The sequence below is a fragment of the Erpetoichthys calabaricus genome, chromosome 14 (genome assembly GCF_900747795.2).
Source record: "Erpetoichthys calabaricus chromosome 14, fErpCal1.3, whole genome shotgun sequence".
NCBI classification, from domain to species: domain Eukaryota; kingdom Metazoa; phylum Chordata; class Cladistia; order Polypteriformes; family Polypteridae; genus Erpetoichthys; species Erpetoichthys calabaricus.
Window position 1 is genome coordinate 90,041,119 of NC_041407.2, and position 18,411 is coordinate 90,059,529.

At 39.0% G+C, this 18,411-nt stretch overlaps 1 protein-coding gene across 1 annotated transcript in view; it reads right to left on the minus strand.

Moving 5' to 3' along the window:
- rlf (RLF zinc finger) overlaps positions 1–18,176 on the minus strand; it is a 59,311-nt gene extending 41,135 nt beyond the window's left edge. Inside the window, exon 1 of the mRNA XM_028818397.2 lies at positions 17,960–18,176. Coding sequence (XP_028674230.2) covers positions 17,960–18,139 — 180 coding nt within the window. The 5' untranslated portion in view covers positions 18,140–18,176. The remainder of the gene's footprint in view (positions 1–17,959) is intronic.
- Positions 18,177–18,411: the final 235 nt, after the last annotated feature.

An 18,411-nucleotide genomic window follows, 5' to 3' on the forward strand; every position in this document is an offset into this window, starting at 1 on the left:
CAATTATTAATGCTAAACAGTGCAGTTTACATTTATCCATCTAAAACTGAGACTGCCTAACCAGAGAGAGACAGAAACAGAAAACAGTTTTGCATAGATATGGTCTTTTACAGGATGAAGGCCACTTCAGTTCCATATTGCAGACTACCAGTCATCAAAAGTAAAGGCAAACATTTACAGACAGAAGCATAGGCAGAATTTTGTTATTTAAAGACTCCTTAAGTGGGAAAGTTCTGATAAATAGCATTAAAACAACAGCACAAAACGTACTGTGTATTAAAAATGAGTACATATTAACATTACTTAAAAAGAAAAAAAATGCAAACAGAAAAGAAGCCAGCAAAATGTTCAAACAAGTGAAGGTCATGATTCAGAAAAAGCCTAGAGTGCTCCAACTGATACACAAATGTTCAGTGAAACACACATGGAGAACTACAGCATTCATGAAAAATAAATAGTAACTTGCACAAAAAAAAAAAAAAAAAAAAAAAAAAAAGTATTACTGATGTATAACCTCGTTATTGAAACAAGTAAAGAGCACACTGAAATTATCTATATATATAATTCACTAAGTCCATGGCAAGCAACACGCACGCAAGACAGCCACACCCGCCAACTCACCCAGCCCAGCGCCACCAACAATTCACTAAACAGCCGACCATGGCGCGAAAGCAAAAGCATTTGCCAAGAATGTGTTCATTAATCAAGAACGAAAGTCGGAGGTTCGAAGAAGATCACATACCGTCGCAGTTCCAACCATACACGACACCAACTGGCGATCCGGCGGTGTTATTCCCATGACCCGCTAGGCAGCCAACCGGGTAACCAAAGTCTTTGGGTTCCAGGGGGAGTATGGTTGCAAAGCTGAAACGTAAAGGAATTGACGGAAGGGCACCACCAGGTGTGGAGCCTTGGCTTAATTAGACTCAACACGGGAAAACTCACCCGGCCCAAACGTGGCTCACAGGTGCATGCAACTGAGGCGGTGTGTGGAAAATGAACAGTCAACGTGACTCACAAGTGCATGTGGACTGTACACAGACGAAAGCAATTCAGGTCAGGAGTTGGGGGCGGACACATGAGCAGGCAGTGCGTACTGAACAATGACTAAGAGATGACTTAAGAAATCGGCAGACTAGAATGGCGGGGGCGGAAGGGCGTCAGACGATCGAACTTGCTTATCTAGAGGATGTAAATGTCCTAACACGGGTTCCGTAGGTGAACCTGCAGAAGGATCGTTACCGGTTGTGCCGACCCGTCGTTGGACGGTTAGGACCCGAAACCTCTCGGGCTCGCTTCCCCGCCCTCTCTCCAGTATGAACTAAACGTGCAACTGTCACAAGTCCATGGTGCCTCGATTAAAAAGTGCAACTACTTTTGTTGAAATAATGTCTTAGAAGCCTAGCTTGCCCAAAGCAATACAGTAGATGCAAACAAACTTTTTAATTATAGCATACTCTGGAATTGTCTTCACCCAAATTAATACATGTACACGTTACTGAAATTTCCAAAAAAAAAAAAAAAAAAAAAAAAAAAAGGATTAAAGAACCAACTGAAAACATGCCCAAATATTTGCACTCAAAGCATTTACACTTTCAGTGTGCCATATTCAGCAGATAACTAGTAACTGTCAAATGTACAGAAAGGTTTTGTGTTTCTATTTTATTTCAGAGATTCAATGAAACATGCAATTTATCTAGAAGTGCCTACACCTTCAGTTTACTATAGTTGTAGACGGTCTTGTTCTGAACACAGCTAAGCAGAGTTATGTTCAGAAAAAATTAAAAAGATACTTAACAGAGAGTTGTACAATCTGAAACGGTAAAAAAAAATATATAGATAATGGTTAACTGAAACTGTTAAATGCTACAGAGTACATGAAGAGAATGCACAAATCATACAAGTCAAGAAAGTAAGTCAGAAGAGAAGTGATTGATATTTTGACAAAATCAATTAACTTTTGCCTAAAGGCAAAAATAATTCCACCAAGTCAATTCTGCCTAAAGAGAAATGGGACAGACAAAAACAATGTTATACCAGAGAGAGAGAGAAAGAAAGAGAGAAAGAAAGAAAGAAAAAGAAAGAAAGAAAGAGAGAAAGAAAGAAAGATTAATGTGGCATTTGGGCTCTAAATTATAAGTGATGACCCAGACTCCTTTGTTTCTTACCTTTGGACATTACTGTTATGTTTGTATAGTATAAACCACTTTACTTCAACAGATAATACATGCTGCTGTGGAAGGATAGCACATCAACATTCCACCCATCAGCATGGTCTTCTTTAGAAAAGAAGCTAGTAATATCTCTCTGTCTATTATATTATATATATATATATATATATATATATATATATATATATATATATATATAAGAGATATATATATATATATAGATAGATATATGCACATATATATCTATATATATTTTCATTAGTGTCTAAAATTGGTTGGCTCAGAGTTCACAAGAAAGTCATGAGGGCTTTCTGCCTAATTAGCAATTATTTAAAATGGTTCAATTGTCATTTTGCTTCAGTGAATTAATTTATATGCAAGAGTTCACTGAAAAAGAACATCAAAAAGATGGTGAAGCCAAAATAGTTATTATCTAATACTTAAGTACCACTTGTACTTCTATAGTACACTAGATCAAGAAATGACACAAATTTTATGTCTTTTCACTGGGTAATCACTACCACAGAGTGAACATAAAGAATTTTTATAAATTGTCCCGAGTAATGTTTTAAAGTGTGGCTAAGGGTCACCTTCAAATTGTTATTGGATTCATCAATCCATCCACTTTCTAAACCCACTTTACCCTGAGCAGTGTCATAGGGGAGCTGCAGCCAATCCCAGTAAGCATAGGGCACAAGGCAGGGGCAATCCCTAGATAGGGTGCCAACCCAATGCAGGACAAAAACAGAGGGCACGGTCACACAATTTAATATCGCCAGTCCAGCTAAACTTTCGTCTTTAGACTATGGAAGAGGAGCCAGAGCACCTAGAGGAAACCCACGCAGAAACAGGGAGAATGTGCAAATGCCATGTTGGGAACACCCGGAACAATAAACACTGGCCTTGGTGTTGCGTGGCGGCAGCAGCACTACTACTGTGCCACCATGCAGCCCCCACTGGATAAAACTCATCTGGAATCAAGAGGTTATTGGTTTATTCTTGAAATTCTTTAACAGTGGTTTATTTCATCATGTAAGAAGTTTACCAATTAGAATTGAATGCACCTGTCTATGGCTTATTCCCACGATGAGGCATTCAGAATTATTGTCGTGACTAAATATGGCCCTGTGACCTAGTTGTGAATTTTAAAATACTAGAACAATAACAGAAAGAAACGAGCAGTCACAAAAACAGGTAGAAAATGTTGTAGTGATCCATCAGGCAATATTGACACAATGTTGGCCTATTCAGAATAAATGTAAGACAATACAGAATTCTTAGTAAAAAATATTCACCTATGTTACACAAAAAAAGGAATCCATATGTCCCAAACTGTAGGTTTTTGGAAAAAGGGAGGGGGGGGGGAAGAAAAAAATAAATCACAAACACAGGCTTCCTAAGGAAAAGGATTTTTAATGTGGCAAACCCCCAATCTCAAAGAAGAAAAAAAATCATGTTTTATTTTTTATTTTTATTTAAGTAAAACGCTTCTATGTTTGCACACACTAATACTACACAGACTAGCATACATTAGGAGATCGTCACTAAATCTTTTTATTGTATATAACGAAAAGTTCAAATTGCCAAAGTATTAAGAACAGATTAGACATTAGTGGCTTATGAATTTTTTAAATCTATGGGAAAAACACTCATCAGCACTGTGTGCTAAGCTGACTACAGACCTACTGGGATTTAACCAAGGAGAGTGTGTATGTATCCAGAGCAATGATGCACAAGCAACTTTAGTACACAAACAGTGAGACCTTCAGTGCAGACACCGAAAAAAAAAAAAAATCTGCTGCAGTTTAATCAACAAAGGAATTGTTGAGTGTGCCGGCACCATTTGCACCAGCTGGTAGTGAAGGAAGAGAAATGTGGGCTTGGAATCAAGCATACACCAGACAGACCTCAGCACCAAGCAATACATTTTGTCAAGCAGGTGCATGAAAGATTGATTTACTTATACTTAAGGCTAAATACCTTTTTTTGTCTAATTTGGTTAGTGTTGCTGCATCGCAGATAGTTCTGGGTTCAAATCTTAGCTCTAGTAATGTCTATACAAAATGTACACATTCTCCATGTCTGTTGGGGTTTTTCCTACAAGTATTCCACTTTTCTCCCATATGGCAAGGATATACAAGTTAGGTTAACTGGAAACTCTAAAAAGGTTTAGTATAAGACAATATACAGTAGTGTGAAAAACTACTTGCCCCCTTCCTGATTTCTTATTCTTTTGCATGTTTGTCACACAAAATGTTTCTGATCATCAAACACATTTAACCATTAGTCAAATATAACACAAGTAAACACAAAATGCAGTTTTTAAATGATGGTTTTTATTATTTAGGGAGAAAAAAAATCCAAACCTACATGGCCCTGTGTGAAAAAGTAATTGCCCCCTTGTTAAAAAATAACCTAACTGTGGTGTATCGCACCTGAGTTCAATTTCCGTAGCCACCCCCAGGCCTGATTACTGCCACACCTGTTTCAATCAAGAAATCGCTTAAATAGGAGCTGCCTGACACAGAGAAGTAGACCAAAAGCACCTCAAAAGCTAGACATCATGCCAAGATCCAAAGAAATTCAGGAACAAATGAGAACAGAAGTAATTGAGATCTATCAGTCTGGTAAAGGTTATAAAGCCATTTCTAAAGCTTTGGGACTCCAGCGAACCACAGTGAGAGCCATTATCCACAAATGGCAAAAACATGGAACAGTGGTGAACCTTCCCAGGAGTGGCCGGCCGACCAAAATTACCCCAAGAGCGCAGAGACGACTCATCCGAGAGGTCACAAAAGACCCCAGGACAACGTCTAAAGAACTGTAGGCCTCACTTGCCTCAATTAAGGTCAGTGTTCACGACTCCACCATAAGAAAGAGACTGGGCAAAAACGGCCTGCATGGCAGATGTCCAAGACGCAAACCACTGTTAAGCAAAAAGAACATTAGGGCTCGTCTCAATTTTGCTAAGAAACATCTCAATGATTGCCAAGACTTTTGGGAAAATACCTTGTGGACTGATGAGACAAAAGTTGAACTTTTTGGAAGGCAAATGTCCCGTTACATCTGGCGTAAAAGGAACACAGCATTTCAGAAAAAGAACATCATACCAACAGTAAAATATGGTGGTGGTAGTGTGATGGTCTGGGGTTGTTTTGCTGCTTCAGGACCTGGAAGGCTTGCTGTGATAGATGGAACCATGAATTCTACTGTCTACCAAAAAATCCTGAAGGAGAATGTCCGGCCATCTGTTCGTCAATTCAAGCTGAAGCGATCTTGGGTGCTGCAACAGGACAATGACCCAAAACACACCAGCAAATCCACTTCTGAATGGCTGAAGAAAAACAAAATGAAGACTTTGGAGTGGCCTAGTCAAAGTCCTGACCTGAATCCAATTGAGATGCTATGGCATGACCTTAAAAAGGCGGTTCATGCTAGAAAACCCTCAAATAAAGCTGAATTACAACAATTTTGCAAAGATGAGTGGGCCAAAATTCCTCCAGAGCGCTGTAAAAGACTCATTGCAAGTTATCGCAAACGCTTGATTGCAGTTATTGCTGCTAAGGGTGGCCCAACCAGTTATTAGGTTCAGGGGGCAATTACTTTTTCACACAGGGCCATGTAGGTTTGGATTTTTTTTTCTCCCTAAATAATAAAAACCACCATTTACAAACTGCATTTTGTGTTTACTTGTGTTATATTTGACTAATGGTTAAATGTGTTTGATGATCAGAAACATTTTGTGTGACAAACATGCAAAAGAATAAGAAATCAGGAAGGGGGCAAATAGTTTTTCACACCACTGTATGTGCAGTGCACTTTGGCCATTGGACTGACCCAAGTATCGGCCTGTGTAACATGAAATTAAAATGTATTCAGTAGCAGTGTATATAATGCAGCTATACCACCAACTGTAACAATGTGCTTCTTTATTTTTATAATAATAAGAGTAAGAGATATGTTAAGCCTAGCAGATCTACAGTGGTGTGAAAAACTATTTGCCCCCTTCCTGATTTCTTATTCTTTTGCATGTTTGTCACACAAAATGTTTCTGATCATCAAACACATTTAACCATTAGTCAAATATAACACAAGTAAACACAAAATGCAGTTTGTAAATGGTGGTTTTTATTATTTAGGGAGAAAAAAAAATCCAAACCTACATGGCCCTGTGTGAAAAAGTAATTGCCCCCTGAACCTAATAACTGGTTGGGCCACCCTTAGCAGCAATAACTGCAATCAAGCGTTTGCGATAACTTGCAATGAGTCTTTTACAGCGCCCTGGAGGAATTTTGGCCCACTCATCTTTGCAAAATTGTTGTAATTCAGCTTTATTTGAGGGTTTTCTAGCATGAACCGCCTTTTTAAGGTCATGCCATAGCATCTCAATTGGATTCAGGTCAGGACTTTGACTAGGCCACTCCAAAGTCTTCATTTTGGTTTTTTTCAGCCATTCAGAGGTGGATTTGCTGGTGTGTTTTGGGTCATTGTCCTGTTGCAGCACCCAAGATCGCTTCAGCTTGAGTTGACGAACAGATGGCCGGACATTCTCCTTCAGGATTTTTTGGTAGACAGTAGAATTCATGGTTCCATCTATCACAGCAAGCTTTCCAGGTCCTGAAGCAGCAAAACAACCCCAGACCATCACACTATCACCACCATATTTTACTATTGGTATGATGTTCTTTTTCTGAAATGCTGTGTTCCTTTTACGCCAGATGTAACGGGACATTTGCCTTCCAAAAAGTTCAACTTTTGACTCATCAGTCCACAAGGTATTTCCCCAAAAGTCTTGGCAATCATTGAGATGTTTCTTAGCAAAATTGAGACGAGCCCTAATTTTCTTTTTGCTTAACAGTGGTATGCGTCTTGGAAATCTGCCATGCAGGCCGTTTTTGCCCAGTCTCTTTCTTATGGTGGAGTCGTGAACACTGACCTTAATTGAGGCAAGTGAGGCCTGCAGTTCTTTAGACGTTGTCCTGGGGTCTTTTGTGACCTCTCGGATGAGTCGTCTCTGCGCTCTTGGGGTAATTTTGGTCGGCCGGCCACTCCTGGGAAGGTTCACCACTGTTCTATGTTTTTGCCATTTGTGGATAATGGCTCTCACTGTGGTTCGCTGGAGTCCCAAAGCTTTAGAAATGGCTTTATAACCTTAACCAGACTGATAGATCTCAATTACTTCTGTTCTCATTTGTTCCTGAATTTCTTTGGATCTTGGCATGATGTCTAGCTTTTGAGGTGCTTTTGGTCTACTTCTCTGTGTCAGGCAGCTCCTATTTAAGTGATTTCTTGATTGAAACAGGTGTGGCAGTAATCAGGCCTGGGGGTGGCTACGGAAATTGAACTCGGGTGTGATACACCACAGTTAGGTTATTTTTTTAACAAGGGGGCAATTACTTTTTCACACAGGGCCATGTAGGTTTGGATTTTTTTTCTCCCTAAATAATAAACACCATCATTTAAAAACTGCATTTTGTGTTTACTTGTGTTATATTTGACTAATGGTTAAATGTGTTTGATGATCAGAAACATTTTGTGTGACAAACATGCAAAAGAATAAGAAATCAGGAAGGGGGCAAATAGTTTTTCACACCACTGTATTTAACTGTGATGCTGGCAAGAGTCTAAATTTGCTTCTTTTAGTACTGTGCAAGTGTAAATAGTTAATGTTGCAACTACTCTGTCTCTCCTGCCTTTGATACAATAGATACTCTGTTTGTTTTGGAAAGTTTTGCCCCGTCCAGAATTGAAGGTATACTGAACCTAATGATCTTATTTGACTTTGCTCTCAGCTAAAGTTTCCCAACAGGTGGGCATTTGGCAGCAGAGCAGGTGGCCGATGTGACAATTGTTGCATGATTCACAGTGGCAGCATCACACATGCATTGCCATGGACCCTGGACCTCATCGCCAATCCCTACCCTGTTCACCAAGAAGGAAAAGCATCAACAATAATGCTTCATTTATATCACACTCTGGTGATTGCACGTCCTTCAGGTTTAACAAGAATAGATCATAAAATACACTAGAACAGGAACAAGAACAGACACACAAGTACTGAGGTTGCTAAAAAATTCTTCTATAGGGGGAAAAAAAATTGCAGACAGGGTGAATAACACCCAACAAATATTTACAGTAAAGTTCAATCTTAAGCCACTGAACATGTACAAGTTCAGGTTTCCCATGAAATTCTTTTACACAGTTTAAATTCCTACTCACTAGCCTTTCAAGTCATGCTTTTAAGTCTATTTATTGATATAAAATGTGAAAAAGACCAATGGATACAGAAAGCTGCATTGCACAACTGAACAAAATAAAGAGCATCATACTTAAGTTGCATGTATACCACGCTGTTTGTTTATAAGGCTTTGTGTAGCTTTCATCCAAATATATCAGACAACTATTCCCGATAACAAAATCTGTCAAATATCCAATAACAGCAAGGTTTCAATTAAAAAAAAAAACACATTATAAATAAATCTGTTTAGTAAGGAGATAGTTAAAAATCTCACCTTTCTAACCTGCATTGAAAAAAAGATTTACTTGTGACTGTTGATTAATTGGACCCTACTGCTTCACAATACTGCTTATGATTGTACTGCAATCATCAACAAAAGCTATCAATCAGTAATCCCTCGCTATATCGCGCTTCGCCTTTCGCGGCTTCACTCCATTGCGGATTTTATATGTAAGCATATTTAAATATATATCGCAGATTTTTTGCTGGTTCGCGGATTTCTGCGGACAATGGGTCTTTTAATTTCTGGTACATGCTTCCTCAGTTGGTTTGCCCAGTTGATTTCATACAAGGGACGCTATTGGCAGATGGCTGAGAAGCTACCCAACGTACTTCTCTCTCTCTCGCGCTGACTTTCTCTGATCCTGACGTAGGGGGATTGAGCAGGGGGGCTGTTCGCACACCTAGACAATAGGGACGCTCATCAAAAAATGCTGAAAGATTATCTTCACTTTGCTCCCTTCTGTGCTGCTGCTTCCTTTAAGCGACATGCTGCACGGTGCTTCGCATACTTAAAAGCACGAAGGGCACGTATTGATTTTTGGTTGTTTGTTTTTATCTCTCTCTCTCTCTCTGCTCCTGAAGGAGGGGGTGTGAGCTGCCGCCTTCAACAGCTTTGTGCCGCGGTGCTTCGCATACTTAAAAGCCAAACAGCCCTATTGATTTGTTTGCTTTTCTCTATCTCTCTGACATGATCTGCTCCTGACGCGCACTCCTTTGAAGAGGAAGATATGTTTGCATTCTTTTAATTTTGAGACTGAACTGTCATCTCTGTCTTGTCATGGAGCACAGTTTAAACTTTTGAAAAAAGAGACAAATGTTTGTTTGCAGTGTTTGAATAACGTTCCTGTCTCTCTACAACCTCCGGTTTGTGCGCAAATCTGTGACCCAAGCATGACAATATAAAAATAACCATATAAATATATGGTTTCTACTTCGCGGATTTTCTTATTTCGCGGGAGGCTCTGGAACGCAACCCCCGCGATGGAGGGATTACTGTAATGTTTACTTGTTTACACTCTTCAGTGTTGATTTCATTTAATGTTATATATTGAAACTTTAAAATTGTATCTGTTTTGAATTATATTGATTTTCTACCAAGGATCCGAAGTAAAATTACAATGATTCGATTAATACAATATTCAGGATCTACATCTTTATGTTTTGTATTGTTTAAATCGGGAGAATTAAACAACTTTCTATATCCAGTATAAAACAAAACACATTATTAACTGTTTGGAATGCAATTGTCAAAAGCTCCTTTAACTCTCAAGCCAAGTTGGAGAACACTTTTAAATTTATACAGTATGGCATATTTAAATAATAATATTCTAAGTATATTTGTTTAAATTTACAAAGTTGTAAGAATGAGCAGGTTTAGTATTTGCCTCAGAGTCACAAATCCAATTAGGAGTGAGAAATTACAGTTACACATTGCAAGCCATCTGGTAGCCACAGTGTGTGCATTTCTTGAACAGGCAGTTTTTAAACCGATTGATTTGATAAACAATGCCAATGAGGTGTAATTAAAAATATTCTGGCCACCTGTATTTAAATATTGCTGCATCTGTGAAGGAGAAAAAAAAAAAAGCAGACAGATTCTATGATCACTACTTGATGCGCCTTGACCCTCCCTCAAGATACACTTGAGTCGCTTTTCTGGGTTAAGTCTACAGGTGTCGACAGGCTTTTTACTCTGAATGCTGCAATATTAACTGTATCCTGCTGCTTGCCTTTGAACTCAAGCAAAATATTAAAACAAGCTCGCCTTCAACCTATCTGCCTCTTACTTTGATCATTAGTCTCTCCCGGTCACGACCTTACTACCTGACCAGCCCATTTCCCAACTAGAAACATAAAAGCACTACAGAAACAATTACTTGTGATATGTGGAAAAAATAAATAAATAAAAAACAATTTAACAAGAAGCGTCTTTTCAGCTCAATGTAGATTAGTCAACATCCCATATGTTCAAAATATTGTGTACCAGCACTGAAAAAGTGCCAAAAAAACAATGTGTAACACAGCACAGTATCAGCAGTTCATACCAGAAATAAAGAGTAGTTCTGAACGATCTTGCACTTGGCTCTTCATTCCTCTGCTCTGATGTGCTGTACTGGCACTGTAGACTTGAAGCCTGCATTCCTGCAGAACCAGACTTTTTTTTTTTTGCGATGTGGGACTAAAATTTAAAAGTAGTGAGCAGATGCGGGCGAGTCAGCTTTATTCCTGCGGTGCTGAGCTGACAGTGATGAAAGTGAAAAAATTCTCGAAAGATAAAGTTAATTAATATTAGGATTTCACTTTCATCTTATAAACGATATAACTTCAGTGTAAAGTCGTATACAACCAGAAAAGATTGTGCGAGTGTGTCCGTTATGTTACACAATGCATGTGCATAGCAGCTTGTAGAGCAAGTGCACGATTTAGTTTTAATAGTTGGGAATGCTGTCACTCCACCACTTCCCTTCCTTCGTATCTATACTGACTTACATTTGTATATTCAGGGTTAGTGACATGGTCGGCTTTGCAGAGACTGGCTCGCAACTTGCAGGTGTTTGTGAATTGCACATATTTAAATGCTTGTCAGTTTGTATGCCTAAGCAGCATCTATCTATAATGGTACCAAAATTTTGCTTTAAAAGGCTGCAAGGATACAGTTAAAACTTGACACATGCCTTCATTCACAATTGGATCTTTATTAATTTTTCTAATCAAACAACTCCATCTTACATTATATTCAATTACTTAGTAAACCAGTTAAGGACTTGCAAGGGCCTTAAAAGGTTAAGTAAAAGTTTTTTTTTTTTTTTTTTTTTTTTTTTTTTTAAAAGTACGGACAACATCAGAATGAGAAATTAAGATCGCTACATGAATTGTAATCTGCACATTTGCGCAGCAGATGCACCTAGGGCAAGGTTTGTGTGGGAGTAATACCCAGACATTGATCCGTGGGAGCCACACAGGCTACCGGACTTCACAAGACAGCATGGCTTGCTGTTGGACACAACAGAATACCAGCCGCTGGACTACTTCAGGCTGTTCTCTCCTGATGCAGCTACTTTTCAGCTACTGTCAGACGAGACAAACAAGCATGCAGAGCAATTTTTTAAATCGCGGGCTGCGCTTGCACCGCATTCTCGTTTCTCAAAGTGGAAACCCACAGCAAAAGACGATATGAAGGGCTTTGTGGCATTCCAAATAGAGATGGGACTAGACTGGTGATATAACTTCAGGGAGCATCGGTCTAAATGTGCTTTGTCCCCTGGTGGCTTTGGACAGGTTATACCACGTGATGATAGGTACGTGCTGCTGCAAAGTTTTATTAACTTCTGTGATAACCAGAAGCAAATCCCAAGGGGTGAGCCAGGCTATAATCCCATGTATAAAGTTCATCCCCTGCTTGACATTGTGGAAACAACATTTAAACAATTTGTCAGTCTGGCCGTGATTTATCTGTGGATGAATCTATGATAAAATACAAGGGACGCCTTTTTTTCCGCCAATATATGCCAGACAAGCCCACAAAGAATGGCATAAAGGATTTTGTACTGGCAGAAGCAAACACTGGTTTCTACCTGAAAGTAATTACATGTACACTACAGGAAAGTATTTCTTTCAAAGAGAGAACTGTCCCTTGACAAGTCAGGTTGTGCTGGAGCTGCTTCCAGGCTATTAACATTTCAGTCATGTTGTGTACATAGACAATTTTTATACATCGCCAGAATTGTTCATGGAGCTTCATGCGGGCAGAAAACTTGGTGGCAGTGGTGTGGCACGATGTCAAATGGGTGACTTCTCTCTACAGCTCACAGTAACAATATATGTGAGAGAGTGTAGCAACAGACAATTGAAAAGGAGGCACCAGTGCAACACATATTGTGAGCAGTGCAATGTGGCAATGCATGCAGTTGGCTGCTTTGAGCGATATCATACTTTGCAGGACTTTACTGTGTTAACATGTATGTGATATGTATGTGAAATCATATAGTATGCAGGCTCATACAACATGCAAGATAGTAACATTTGTCAAAAATAAATATTTTTCTTGATTTGATATGTTAAACCATTGCTTTGTATTCTTTTTTTTTTTAAATTAAGTTTTTGGAAAAATATTCAGCCCTGGGAGAAAACAAAAAAAGCCCTAAAACAGTTAATAGGAATACCCAACTTCAATTACCTTCTTTTCAAAAAGTATGAACATTTTCACCCCTCCCTGACCTCAAATATTTAAGGAGTTCTTAACCTGTCAGGTGATGATGACAAGTGCCTCCAAGACAACACTGGCTTTTTAACTGGATAACATTGTAAAGTTAAAAATCCTTTATACATCTGATATTATGAATTACAATTAACATTGTTTATTAATTAAACATACAGTATATATACATACCTAAATAAAAATTGACTCATAACTGCATATGCTTCATATACTGTATATCTCACGTCTCAATTACACTTGGTCAAAATCAAGCATATACATTGCGCTTCATTGTCATACACTTTCATTACACAAACTAGTTTAGTAAAATTTTTGTGTCAGCACAGGTAAGTAATGATTTTTGCACTTCTCACTAGTACAATCCAAACTTTAATTTACACTTTTGTACCCCCCTCAAAAGGTCAAGAATATTTCAATGAAACACAGCGAGATTTATATGAAATGTGTCTGCGTGGGTTTCCTCCGGGCGCTCCGGTTTCCTCCCACAGTCCAAAGACATGCGGGTTAGGTGGACTGGCGATTCTAAATTGGCCCTAGTGTGTGCTTGGTGTGTGGGTGTGTTTGTGTGTGTCCTGCGGTGGGTTGGCACCCTGCCCAGGTTTGGTTCATGCCTTGTGCCCTGTGTTGGCTGGGATTGGCTCCAGCAGACCCCGTCGGGTTGGAAAATGGATGGATGGGTATTCACCATGATGAAACTGAAAAATAGGTCAATGCTTTTTATGCCTAAAAATTCAGCGCCACAAAATGAGGCCTACCGTACTCAAGGATAATTTCATAAAGGTAACCCAGAAAAATCAGGAGGCTTTGCCGGTGTCAATGAAGCACAAAAAAAGCTCAATAACAGCTACAAGACACTGAGCCCAAGTGGAGTTTAATATCCATTCAAAATCAACTTCTTGAAGCCTCTGACAAAACAGACTATCTGAAAGGGCAGAAATCCTCGTCAATCACTGCATTTTTTTTGTGTACTCTGTAAAACCAAGAACAAGATTACTGAAACACCTCTGCCTAACAGCATGATCAGAACTTAAATTTTAGATACGTCACCCAACACTTATCATTAAGAAACTCAAGGAAGTGACACTGGGTGTGGACTTCATTTGGGGGGAAAAAGTACTGATGTGGCTCAATGAGGTCAGACTCGCACGCCCCACCCCCAACAGGCACAAGAGAAGGCCAAACAGATGCCAGTAATCTGTTCTTTTTAAATTTCCATGCTCTGGCATCACAAATTATTTTTCTAAGACCGAAATTATCCATAGGTCCCATCATTCAAACAGTAAACACCTTCTAATCTTGATCTCTGAACCACAGGCTTGGCAGAATATTTGTATTCGAAGTTGGAGCTGCTCAATAAGTATTGGCTTTTATCATTTGAATGTATGCTAGCTGCCACATAGAATAGTCTTCATTTATGTTGTGGAAACAAGTACAGAGATGGGCACGTCTGCTCAATAAAATGAAAATCAACTGTGTGAAAATCTGAAACCCAAAGTTTCATTAGGCCGATGGCTTCAAAGGGACTGTTCTGAAAACAAAAAAACCATTAGGTTTTCTTGCTTTGGAAAATGTTTTTCTTTCTGGAGAGGGTTTGTTAGTGAAGGTCCGAGATTAGATTCAAGGTGGCATTGTGACGCATCTGGAATCACTCACATGTTAAGAAAAAAAAAAAAATACTTGTTCACAACGAATTAAATATGTTCAGTGCTTTTAAAATTCTTTTACCTTTTAGTATGGACTTTACACCTGATGTAGACCTGTTCAATGACCTTATGTGTACAGCAAAACTTTATTAAATCAATGATTTTTCAATCAAATCCCTGATGAATACTGGTGCTTACCTAGAGAAGAACAAAACACAGTAGTGTAATGGTTAGTTGAATCCCATGCCCAGAATTGTTTATGTAAATTTTCTTTTGCCATACCTAAAGAACTGATGGTTTGATTAGCTAGTAATTCCAAACTGGAAAACAAGTGAATGTAGGTATGTGCACAAGTGGGCCAGGACATCGGATCACCATCCTGTCTAGTGCTTTAAATTTATCACTTTAAGCCTGACTGGATGTTAACTGTTTATCTCTATAATCAAACACACAAACACCTAAGTACCATGGAGGGATTCAAATATTTAAAGTTCCCTAAAAGTTTTCTGCTACTAAAACAATATTCACACTTTTATTAACTGTAATCTGGAGTATCATAACTCTATTCAGAGAAAATAAAGAATTACCAACTTGAGCACCAAAGCAAGTCACTTTTGGATACACTCCAGTTTACATTTTTTAATCAATATAATTTGATATTTTATTTTTAACTTTCAACTCTACTCTGTTGCAGTTACTATACGTATAACTATACTGTATATTAAACATATGATCTAAGACTTCACCTATTGTCTACTCTATCCTATAAATAAATGGAGCTGGCTGTAGTGCTTTGTAACTAAACATGCTTGTTTAAATCATTACAAAGTACTATTTTTTAAATATTTTACTTTACAAATATATCTTCTAAAATAGTAATTTGCTTTATATTGTGTAATGGATTATAGTTATAAAATTATTCAAATTTTTGTGATATGTATTTTTAACAATGTAATGCCTTAAATTTGGTTGTGCAATCTTCCACCTCTGCTCCTATCCTCGTGTTGAAGAGCCAAATTTAAAGTAGCAGCCAGTGTTGAATTCAACATACTCTTAGATAGATACTTTATTAAACCCAAGGGAAACCTCAAATTCTTTTCATACTTTAACAGGCAATATGGCATGTGTGTACTCTGAAAACAATCAGGACCCTCATCTTTTAATAAATAAAGCAGCTCTCCTTTGGACTTTCCCTGGTGCAGTTAAGTTGCTCTTACAAAATGCAGAAGTATATGCAGTTATCCAACTGTGACATTAGTATTGTAAAGGGATAAAGTATACAAAAATATACATAAAGAATACACATTAAGAGAAATATTTTTTCAGTAACATTTATAATTTTAAAACTAAACAATGAGCATACAGAAGGATAAACAGTAGGCAGCAATTAAAAGAAAAAGGATTTAATATTTCTGGAAACCCTGAATGTATTTATTGTTTTGTGCTGCTAATAATTTTAATAATTTTTTTTTTTTTTTTTTTTTATAATTTTTTGCATTTATATAGCGCTTTTCTCACTACTCAAAGCGCTCAGCAATTGCAGGTTAAGGGCCTTGCTTAAGGGCCCAACAGAGCAGAGTCCCTATTGGCATTTACGGGATTCGAACCGGCAACCTTCCGATTGCCAGTGCAGATCTCTAGCCTCAGAGCCACCACTCCGCTAACCAGACTACTTTGCAGAAATTGATGCCAAGCTCTTTCTGAGAAGAAATTTTCAGTGGAAAGAAGCTTCAGTATTTACATATCTGCTGTGACTAAACAATAGAAATGTTAAAGATTACAGAAATCATAATTACTAATTTAACAAATTTTTGCATTGGGTTTTTTACCTTTGGATTAAGATTTTAAACAGTTTAAAAATCATCTTGCAAAGAAGTGTTTGCTATGTTTTTCTGACGATTACAGAATTCCAGGTAGCCACGCCTATTTGATCCAATAAAAGAAACAAAACCCTGAACAGTCGGAGGGTAAACTCATCTACACAAGTTTGATTTACGGTGATAAATAACTGCATGCTCTCCAACTAAAGGACTCCGCAGAGCCCCTGGAAATACAACTGCAAAGAAGGAGCACATGCACACCACTCCACGTGCAGCTAAGCTGGTGGGAAATGGCAAAGATTCATACTATCAAGTCAATGTTATAATCGTGAAAGAATCAATTACTATTTTGCATTATTATTAAGCATGACCACAATTGCCAAATAAAATGAAAAATATTTCTGCCAAATTTAAAGTGGTCCCTGTTTTGGTCTGAGGAAGAAAGAAAGCGTTTAAAATAAATAAAAACAATTATCCACACAAATACAAAACAACGGGTTGGTGTAGGAAAGCTGCAAGGCAGAAACAAGAACGTTTACGTGCGTAGCGCTGTTATTTATAAAGTTTGTTTAGTCTATATTATCACTCATGTTTACAATGACTAAAAATATAATACTAAAAAAGGACTCGCACAGACACAACATGAATTCATCTGAACTGCTACCCTTGCACCAAACAAGACACTACTAGTACTAAAGCAATCAAGGTTCGGAGAGATGCCCCCCAGGAAACGTGCAGTGAGTTGGGAGTTGGCACAGTGGATGTCCTTTGCTCGCCATTTGTCTTCGTCCTCTTTATTCATCTCCTCGATTCGATAGTGTTGATTACCTAACAGAGGAAACCAAGCCACCCCACAGACTCTGTGCTGTAATCGTTTAAAATAGCGCCAACCGCGGAAACTAGCCTATCACCATTTCAGGAGGTTTACAACCAAACGCCACTTCACACATGTGCGTGAGGATGCAACCTTCAATTTAGCATCGAAAACATTTGCACGCGCTGCTGATTGCAACGGTTTCACGTCGTTCCGATTCCGAATACCTGACACATACTGAACGTGAACTACCTTTGTTTTTGTCTGGCGGCACGCTGGCTCCAATCCCGCCCCGCCCCTGCCATTTGTGCACGTTCCCTCCTCCTTACGGGCGTTCTTGCACGCATGCACCTCGATCTCTTATGATCATTCAAATAGTACTTCCCCGGCGTATCCGTTTTGCGCTTGCGACTATTCATATAAACAACACGCACATTTTACCGACTTGCATGCTACATAAACTGGGAGCTACCAAGCACGCATGCACCCCGTCGCTCAGTCCCTCCACGTTTTCAGCACCAGTCGCGCAGCTCAAACGCCTGTCAAAAACGAACCGAACCGGTAACATTCTGCTACCGAAGTGGACCACAGGCGCGTGAAGAAGCACCTTTTTTGAACCGGGAGTTCACGACCCCTCCCCCCATCACATTCTCCTCCTCTCTCCACCCTGCTGCTCATCGGCAGAACACGGGCAATGTTCTATCTCGCCTGATGAAAACATCAACCTCCGCGCATTCTCACTCTTCACCTCACATCCTCTATTTGTTATTACCTGACAGAAGCGGCTGCAGTACTCGTTGGACGAAAATTCCGACAGTCCCTGCCGCCGAAGCTCGCTCTCCAGCTCGTTAAGGGTCAGGTGGAAGTTGTCCAGAGGAAACGACGTCTCCGTTTTGATTATACAGGGCCGTTCTTTCTTGTTCAGCTCTTTTTCTCCCTCCCCGTCCGCCATCTTCACTATCCGCTACGGCGCGTACGCACTCACGTCATGTGACCCGCCTGCATCCTCTCACGAGAACATATCGCCGCAGCGTGAGCGTGGATATGACGTCATTAAGGTTAAAGGCGCCGCGAGCACATGGGAGTAAAATCAAAATAAATAAATATATAAATAAATAAACCACGAGAGAGAAGTGTTTTAAATCCGAAGAATTGATTTAGTGAAGCTAAAAGACGGCCTTTTTAGGAGCCTTTAACATCCAATTCCTTTGTAAGGAATTTCTC